General features: G+C 30.1%; 1 protein-coding gene across 1 annotated transcript; it reads right to left on the bottom strand.

Annotated features, from left to right (window-relative positions):
* Positions 1 to 432: 432 nt before the first annotated feature.
* On the bottom strand, positions 433 to 2897 carry LOC145952704 (putative WRKY transcription factor 70). The gene is made up of 3 exons (XM_083065635.1): positions 2254 to 2897; positions 1252 to 1356; positions 433 to 1034 (listed from the first exon to the last, which is right to left on the bottom strand). Exons 1-3 carry the CDS (start codon positions 2619 to 2621, stop codon positions 596 to 598), a joined length of 912 nt encoding a protein of 303 aa, XP_082921761.1. The 5' UTR covers positions 2622 to 2897; the 3' UTR covers positions 433 to 595.
* Between the last annotated feature and the right edge of the window lie 7568 nt (positions 2898 to 10465).

Below are 10465 nucleotides of genomic sequence, written 5' to 3' on the forward strand. Positions count from 1 at the left end.
GACCATGTTAATTATTCCAAATAATAATAAGAACAAATTGGCTGATTTTAACTAGTTAGGGACTGTTTGAATTAAAGTTTATAAGTGCTTTTAAAAAAAATTCTATTACAAAATATTTTTTATTTGTAGTAGAAAAGTTCTCAAAAATATTTCTAATTTATATCTTAATAGACTCTTATAATCTTTACTACACTACATGAAAAATGACAAATGTTTATAAACATATGTTTTGTATTCTTTAGATATGATGACCAGAGATAAAGTAAAAACCTACTTTAATGTACTTATAAATATTTAGTATAAGTAAAATCTAATAAATACATATATTTATGATTATTTATTGTTGATAAAACATAAAAAGTTATTGATATAGAAATAGAACTCACATAATGAACAAATAAATCCTATATGAGTGTCAATGTAAAATAAATATTTATATTCCTACAATTTTCTTTTTCTTTTTTGTGACAATTTTAACCAATCACTACAAGTGAATTATCTTGTAATGTTATTATTTTGACAAGATTCAAAGTAAAAAGGTTTCATTGATGAAATAGCTAAATTACAAACAAATCAAAATCCCAAAACCTAGCCATCAAAATCCAAACAGCTCATAAACATTCTGGAATTCCACTGGTTCAGTGCATGAGAGCATAGCGACATGTCTCGAATAATCAGAATAATCAACTTCATAATCGTATAACAGGAATTCTTCGGGCGAGGACAATTGATTTTGTGCACTATAATCATCGTTAATCACTTCCAATGGCTCGTGTTTCGTCGATGCGAGTAGTGATGAGGGAAATAGGTTTTCTTCTTTGCTTTGAATGATGCTGTTATTAAAGCTGAGTAATGTGGAAGAAGAGGAAGAAGGAGAAAGAGGTTCCAAAATAATTTCAGCATTCAAAGGGGTTTTACAAGTGTGATGGCCATAATAGGTTGTTCGGTACAAAGGAGGTTCATGTTTAATTCTCTGTACTTGTTTCATTGCTTGGCATCCTTGATCACTCTTGTGAGTGCACCTATAGTAGCTCCTGCATTATATATTTTAATTTATCCATATTAGTCAAATATTCACCATTAAAAAATAATATATAAAAAAAATATGTCACAAAATGATCTAACTAAATTTTTCAAGAGAGATTAATTATTCACAAGTTAATAGATATTTGTAACAATAATATTATTAAAAATTTAAGTAAGAGGCTTAGATACATGAATTAAGAAGGGTCATTTAAAAAGGAAGAATACCTTAGGTATTTGGCGTTCAGTGTCATTTTTTGTCCGTATTTTCTCCATACAAAGCCATCTTCAATCAGCATTGAGCTGTCCTTCTCCCAAGTTGGGGCTATTGACCTTATATATATGAAGACAAAAATATCAATTTTAGAATACTTATATATATTTATGTATTTTCACAGCTAATCCAATTGTCGATTAACTAGAATATATTAATGAAATCATTGCAAGAAATCACAATTAATCCTAATAATTGTGAGACCATATGGATATTTATGTCTGGAGGGGTTTAACCAAGATGAAATTGACAACAACAATTCTTTTGTAATTCAATCATTCTAATTCTCCTTATAATTGTATTTCTTTTGGTAAATATCTTATTTATTACACAAAAAATATAAGATAAAATTTATTTTTGTTAATATTTTTATAGAATATCAAGAAAACTAAATAAAAGATATTATAGAAGAGAATGTCATTATTCTTTGTATTTCTCTCGAGTATGACCTCAACAAGTTTTTGTTAAAAATAAAATTCAATCTAATCAGATATTTAATCTTTTAAAAATGACAAATAGAAAAATAAGAAGAAAAAAAATATACATGACGATGTGGAGATTAACACATGAAAAATCAAATTGAAATATTATAAAGGTGGGAAATTAATGATTTTGTATACTATTTAATGTTTTTCTTAATATCATAACAAATATAATGATGCAAAGAGAAAGAAAAATATTTTTTTACAACAAGGACAGACACAAATATATGTTTTAGACTGGGTTTGTAAAGGTTCCTCCACTTTTATTTGAAAGAATTTAATTTCCGACAAAAATATTACTTTAATGGATCACTGGTTGATCCCTTTGCAACTGCGATTGATCTAGCCTCCAAAATTATCTCTATGTGATATTCTAAAAGAAAATTATCAGATCTAAATCCCATAACAACAGTAATTATTAACCACACACATACAACTTCTAGGAAATAAAGCACGAATTACAACTCTTCTTACTTTCTCTTGTAGCCTCTTCTTCTTCTAGTTTTAGTATTGAGAAGATTATTAGGGCTCTTGCAGGTTTCATCCATAGTCTCCAGCTTTGGACAACTGGTAGAGGAAGAAACTTCTCTGAGAGTGATAGATGCCTCCACCTCATGAGAAACATCGTTATTGGTTTTCAAAAGCAAAAGGGTATTTGTGAATGAACACAAAACCTTTCTCACAAGATCTTCAAAAAATGGTAGTATTGACTTTGACCCACCCTCCTCTTCAATGTTCAATTTATCATGAACAAGTACTTCAAGTAACTGATTTGCCATGTCACGCCCTCTTGTTAGTTCTTCTTCCATTGCCCTTTTGCCATTTGGAACTTGAATCTCCATTATCCTTCTATGGCAAGGTTAACACTTATTATGCCAGGGACACAGAGAGAAACTGAGTTTTATTCAACGTAGCACTTCCCCCACTTGTAAATATAAAAATTTTTGCACCAGAAAATATAGGGGAAAAAAAATAGCGAGCACAAATTGACTGGTATAGTTCACGAGCCAATGTGTTAGGTGAAGAACACGCACCAGTGAAAAAAGCAAGAGGGTTTTCTCTTATTGGACGGGTTGTGAGCGTGGGAAAAGAAGTAGTGGGTTGTTTGGCTTGATATACAGCATGAGCTCAGAATGCTAACCTCATGCTGAGAACACAAACATGAGTTAGACAATACTACCCTTGGGCTTTGCACTTTGTGACAGTGAGAAGCATCCATGTTTTTAGTCCATGGAAAATGAAGACCAGTGTCTCAAGGATACTAAAGAAAACTAAATGAGAAAACAGTCAAATTTATCCCTTAACTAAAATTAACGTGCTGTTATATTTGTTTCTAAAATGAAGAAACTGTTAAATATGTATCTGAGAGTGCGAATTCACAATTATATTACTCTTAAATTTTAAAAATGTGTGGTTCAGTCATATTATTAATATATATTTAGAAATTAAAATCATAATAAATAATTAAATTTAAAAATTTTATTTGAGATTTTAGAGATTTATTTGACAATTTCTTAAATAGTTTTAAAAACTACTATGAGAGTATCTTCCAAATTTAAGAACTAAATTTAATGTTTACTCAATTATAATTAATAGATAATCTTATCCATTGAATATGTAGTTAGGAATTTCTTATTTGTTTGTATAGATGAACATTTAATAGAAAATATCAACTCCTTAAATCAACGTGAGTCTCAAAAAATTAGTCAATAACTTTTCACCAAGAGATAATACCTTCATTTACTGAAAGAAAAAAAAAAAGATATAAACATATTTTTTTAAATTGAAAAGTATAAAAAAATACACTCTCTTGTAAAACTTTTTTAATAAAAAATTATATATTGATTCTTTAGCCATTACCTTGATTAGCAAGACCTTTTCCATATAGATGGCAAAAGTGTGTATATGTGTGATTATCACTTTTTATATATTATTATTATTATTATTATTATTATTATTATTACATTTTGAATCTTTATATTTTATTTAAAAATTAAAAAATAAAATTAAAGTATCGATATTAAATAATAAAATATGTAGTGTAAAAAAAATAATAAAATAATTGATTAATACTTTGATGATTTAAATGGTTACGGGTAGTTAGTTTATTTGAGTGATGAGAATAAGAGTAACTTCTAACATTATTTTTTCATTATTTAAAGACTTAGGAATAAAATTGTCAAAAAAAAAATATGAAGATGAAAAATGGTTACAAATTCATCTATCTCCTTTATATATAGATATATATTATTATTAGGATTTAACAGTGATATACTAACAATGTAAAATTAATAACAATCAATTATATATGTTAAGTTTGTTAAATTTTATAATAACTAGTTTAAAAATTACACAAACCGTAATTTTTAATTATTAGTTGCAAAATTTCTTAAATGCACGGATCACGGTCAACAATATATTTTGAAGCCTAAAGCAAGTTTTAAAATTGAGTCTTTTTAAAGATGAAAATGTGGCAAGAAAATCAACAGTCACCCATAAAAATAAAAAAAAAATAAAAAGAAACTTTCAACAAAAAAATTATAATACTAAGATCGAACTCAATCTTTACAATGATAAGCCTAAAATAATGACCAATAAACCAAAGTTAATACTGATACAATTGATTCATTAAATTTTATAAGTTAAAAAAAAATATTTGGAGAGCCTAAAGTTAGGGCTTGAATAACCTTATGCTTGGATCAGTCCCGAATAATGCATGACTATTGAAGTTTTTTTTTATATTATTAATAAAATTCAGTATATAATACGTGATATGGTGAATTTCATATGAGATAATTTGTAAACATAGTTTTTTAATGTGTAAATATGGATATGAGAATGTTCAGGAGTGACTAGGGTGTTTTATTATTTTTCTATATTACTATTTGACAATTGCATTATGATCACTATAATTGTTGCTGGTTGGAACGTTTTAAATGTGAGTAATACTGTTTATCTTTGAATAGTCAGTTTGATCACTCCATTAATACTTTGACTGAGAACGTACGGGTTAGTTTCCTTAAGTGGATCTTATAGGAAGATAGATTAGTCATAGATACTGATTTAAAATAAATCTAACTACTATTTTCTTCGCAGGTATCTTTTGACCGAGAATCAGAAAGTAATTCTCAAATTTTAACAAAACTATACTATTGTTGATGTATTGGTTAGGATTTGATTTTTTAACTTTACGTATGGAAAAAAACATTGGGATTATAAGACAACTACTTATAACAGTGACTTAAATTGGTATTATATGCCAACTAGGGATGGCAATGGGACCCATATGGGGCGGGTAATAGTAAATTCGTCCCCGCCCCGCTAGATGAAAATTGTCCCCATATCTACCCCATATCCGCGCGGGTATCCATTGAGCGAGTATCTATGAATTTCTTGAATATCCATGGATATTTATAAATTTTTTAAGAAATTAAAAAAATTATATTACAAATAATTTTAAGTCTATATTTAATATCATTGAAATATTAAAAATAAAAATTCAATGTTAATTTTGAACTTGTATTTAACGTTAATTTTGTTGAAATAATAATAAAAATGTAAGATAATGAATGACTTAAAATACATCAATCTCACAAGTTAAAGTCTCATCACAAAGTTACAATAATTCAATCTCATAATTCCAAACGAAAGTAAACAACTTAAAATACATAAATTTTATTGGTTCAATTAAAGCTAGAAAATTAATCAAATTATATCCAACATAATTCTATAACATGCTTAATACATGTTGGTAACTTCATCAACCTCACTTTTGTAAGAAAATAAGACGAGAGAATGTACTTTTAGGATTATGTGGTACAAAAATAATTAAGATATTTAAGAAATATTATTAAACGGGTACCCACGGATATGGATATCATCATACCTGCCCCCGCCCCATTTATAAATAGGTAAAAAATTATCCGTCCTCATTATCCGCGAGTACCCAATTAGTCTATCTATTTATTATCCGTAACGGATTTTACCCATAAATACCCGCAGGTGCGGGTATTTTTGTCATCCTTAATGCCAACCAGTTATAATCTATTTCAATTAAGTTATATCTCTACGAGAAATATGATTAGTTTAAAATAAAACATTGGTATTATAAGCCAACTACTTATAACAGCGATTTATATATATCTTTTATAAGTAAAAACGTTAATATAGATTATATATAGAGAAAAAACGTTACACCAAATTAAAGCAATTGATATTTCAAATTAAAAATCATTGTCATATAAACTCTATATACATTATAAGAAAATTTTTATATAACACAAATTTTTACAGTAATATAAAGATTATCACTAAAATTACTTTTAACTATACAATAAATATAATATATATTTATATATTATTAAAAAATATAAATATAAAATATAGTAACATACAAAATATATTAAATCTCATATAAAATCCATTAAAAATTATATAATTATATATCAAATAGATATATACTTACATATATTATATATAATAATAATTTTTATTTATCATAAAAAAAAATTGTAGTATATCCCCTCGTTGATATAAATTAATTGCAAATTTGAATTAGACAGGTAGCTAGCTAGCAAAACTTCATAATTATTAGCAAAACGACATTAATACAAAAAAATAATGCCACTATCATCTTAATAAGCTATACAACAACATTATCCAAAAAGGTAATGTTGCCGGTATCTGTTCCACATGCACTTAGCAAACCACCCATGCATTATTTATTAAGATTACCTTTATTGGATACCATCAACCCTTCGAACTTGTATACTTTATAAGGAATATTTCCATCTTTGATCATGTGGATTTCATCCTACAAAATGTGCAGGAAACACTCCAACCATAAATTTATTAAACATAGCTTAAGAATTTACTTATACATATAAAACTAGCAACTGCGTGCTGGTGGTTTGTATTTGTTGTATTTGTGTAACTTTCTCTTATGTTAAATATCTTTTGTACTCAATTTTCAACATATTCTTTTTTATTTATAAAAAAAAAATATATATATATATATATATATAGCTCCTGCGCATGTCGCTTATTATAGTGTGGTGTAACAGAACATGACATCGGACAATTTATCAAAAGCCATAAATTGCAATTATCAGTCCAAGCATGTCGAATTTCTAAGCATACAACATATATCATACTGGCCCAAAAATCCAAAATCATTCAAGGAAAACATATGAACACACAACACCAAGCCTGTGAAATGGCCTACCTTACAACATTTCTTTCGTAATTCCATTATGCTAATCAATATTCACCGATCCAATCATGAAGCTATAACTTGGCACCATCCTTTTTTTGGTAAGCAAGAGAATGTATTAGAGTTCAAGGAGTAAATCACATAAAACAAACACCATGAGTTAGCAAGCAAATCTAAAACATTTAGTTTCAATAAGGAAAAAAAAAAAAAAAAAAAAAAAAAGGCAGCTACACCAATCAGAGAAAGATAAACGTTTAGGTCCAATTTTAGCAAAAACCCAAGAACAAAAACAACACTAAACTAAATCTAGTAATATTTGCATAACATGAAAGAAGTTGCTTCTAAAGGTGACGGTATTCCTCATCATCCACAAACTCAAAACAAGCAAATCTCAACACCATCCATATATTTTAATCCTTCTTACCATAATCAAACCACGTATCTAAAGATAAGGAGACAAAGCGTTAGAAGGACGACAAAGAGAAAAGCCTAGCCAAGCATAGTGGAAGGACCAAACTAATTAAGATGTTGTGAAGACTTTGTTTACCAAACTAAAATAAGCTATAAGTTTTTCAAATTTTTACTAACTTAACATGCAAAGGGGCACTAAGTAATCATTCTAAGTTCTGCATCCCTAAAGAGTGATTTTCATTCTCATCGGACTCATATTGGCATTTTCTTACGTTGGTGAAGTACATTTGTCGAATGTTAGAATTTTGTCAAAAAGAACAACTTAGGGATGTTCTTCTAGGACATACATGAGATACAATGAAGGAGATAGGATGAAAGATCTTAATGTTTTTCTTTACAAGGTTCCCAGAAGGATATAAGGAGCTATATTTGTGGAAAGCCTTTCAAAGATGGGGAAAGGTTTGGGAGGTGTTCATTGCGAGTAGAAGGAACAAATGGGATCAAAGATACAGATTTGTTAGGTTCCTTAACATATAGGATGACTTGGCTTTGGTACAACAACTTGATAAAATATACTTTGGAATTGTCAACATCCCGAAGTATAAGAGGGATGTGAGGAAAAAAGTGTCCTTTTTGTGACTAGGAAGCGAAAATAGTAAATCACATATTGTTCACATGTAATATGTATGTCAGATATGGTATGGAAGAAATGTTATAGATGGGCAAATATCACCACTATTCTACCCATGAATGGAGAGCACACTTTTTCCAACAGCCATATTCTAGAGGTTCTCTAGAAGAAAGAAAGAGGTAGAGGGTGATTTGGTGTGTAGTTACGTGGTGTCTATGGAACCTAAGGAACAAGTGCAGGTTTAGGGATCAACAACTCAATCTAGACAAGATCATAAACGACATCATGTTATTCTCTTGGTCTTGATTAAGGTTGCAACAGGCTTTCAATTCACTTTTCAACAATGGTCATGTAATCCTGGTCTCTACATTTTTTCGTAATAATTTGATTATTTGGTTGGAGTCATTCACGTGTAGAAAGGAAATTGAATTGGATGTTGTTTGCAGAAACAACTACATAATGCAGGGCGACTAATAGGAAGAGTGGAGGTGAAAGGGGTAAATGGGATGGTTAGAACAATTATACATCAATAAATGGTGACTAATAGCAAGACTGGAGGTTACAAAGGAAGTGGTTGTTGAAATTGCTGGTTGGAACAACTACAACTCATTGTAGGGTGGTTATCAGGACAGTGGAGGAGAAGGAGCTAAAAGGAGATGGTTCAACACTGGGCCAATCAAGCAACATAAAGTAGTCATTGGAGTTGACTAAATGATCATGGTGCAGGTATTAAAATAGCCACTATTCATAGGAGCAAATAGGGAGTGTCAAAAAGCCACGAGCTGAAGGAAGAAAATTGAAGGTGAAAGGGAGTTAGTCGAATTGGGGCGGTCAAGATGGGATGCCCACGAAGTAGAGGAATTTAAAAGAATAAAGAGGATCAAGGGTCTAACTAACAAAGGAGGAGGTGGAATCCACTAAATTTAGTGGCAATCTATGCTCATGACAGATCGACCATTATGTTTTTGGTGCCTTGAGTATGTGCCATCAATAAGGAGTCGGGGTGTACCCACTTGGCACATAAAGAAAAGATGTAGGGCCCTTTGTATGCAAAATCATTCTCATCTCTCAATTACTATATTTTATTTTATAATAGTTGTTTGGTGAATTGGTTATTGTGTAATGTGCCTAGGTTGATATATTTTTTTGGTTGAATCTGTTATGTATTGGGTTTTAAGCACCCCTTGTGCTTATTATCTGATAAATTTTTCTTGGCTGATTAAAAAAAAGCACGAAGGTTGTGGTGGGGAAAAACATCTACCAAGGGAGGGGCAAACAACATAGAGGTGGACAACTCTCTTATGCACAAGCAGTGGCTTACGAAAAAAGAAGTACGAACTTAAAATGGGAGGTTAAACAAAAGTTAAAGGGATATAATAAAGTTGGCGGGGATATTGAACGAAACGGGATGAAGATCAACATACAAGAAACAAATATGGAATGGTTAAAAGATAGTTGGGTGGGTAGATTGCGAGACCTTTCAATATTCGATAAGGTCCAAGAAACGTTCATTTTACAAGACATGTTGGAGATCAAAGCTAGGTATATGGGAGATGATATGGTTCTAATAACTAGGGTGGATGAAAATGTCATGTGAAATTTGGTGGAAAAGGATGATGATAGTATATGGTTTATGTTTCACACACTAGAAAAATGGAATCTTGAGATGCCCTCTAGAAACAGGCTCGTTTGGGTGAGGGCTGGTGGTATCTCACTTTATTTGTGGGGTGAAGAATGTTTTTTGAAAGTTGTTATAGTCTATTCGGAACATTCATTGTTATAGATAAGGAAACTTCTTCCTTCAATATAAGGGTTATACAGGAAATGGCTGTTGGGATTCTGTGACTCCAACAGCATGTGGTTGAAGGAGTCAAATTAGTTAAATAAAGACATGTTCCCATGTTATTTCTTAGGAGAATTTTATGCATTGTTTAGTTAATTAGCTTAGCAAATATTTCTCAAATCTGTTTCATTTCTGTTTTAAATTTGCAGTATAAATATTTACTGTTTATGCTCAATAAAAATATCAGTTTCCCTTTCACCCTTTTGTCTCTTGTACTTTAAATCCTACAAATTGGTATCAAGAGCATTAAGGTATCTTATGAGATCTGTGATATAACCCACAAACACTTACAACCACCAAATAGCCACTACACATAAAATGGAATCTGAAACCTCCTTTGCTACCATTTTTGTGCCTGTATTTGATGGACGAAACTATGAAATATGGGCAGTCAAAATGGAAGCATATCTTGATGCTAACGATGTATGGGAAGCAGTAGAAGAAGACTACGAAGTGCCTCCCTTGTCAAATAATCTTACTGTTGCCCAAATGAAAAGTCACAAAGCAAGGAAGCTTTGAAAGTCCAAAGCCAAATCAATTTTGTTCACAGCTGTATCTCCAGTCATTTTCAACAGAATAATGACGATGA

This window comes from Cajanus cajan, chromosome 10 (genome assembly GCF_000230855.2).
Source record: "Cajanus cajan strain Asha chromosome 10, NIPB_CcT2T_4, whole genome shotgun sequence".
Classification (NCBI taxonomy): Eukaryota; Viridiplantae; Streptophyta; class Magnoliopsida; order Fabales; family Fabaceae; genus Cajanus; species Cajanus cajan.

Coding starts and splice junctions, on each gene's coding strand:
- LOC145952704 (XM_083065635.1), bottom strand. CDS start 2,621: ATGGAGATTCAAGTTCCAAATGGCAAAAGGGCAATGGAAGAAGAACTA. Junction 1,357..2,253: donor AGAAGAGGCTACAAGAGAAA/GTAAGAAGAGTT, acceptor CATATATATAAG/GTCAATAGCCCCAACTTGGG. Junction 1,035..1,251: donor CTGAACGCCAAATACCTAAG/GTATTCTTCCTT, acceptor TATATAATGCAG/GAGCTACTATAGGTGCACTC.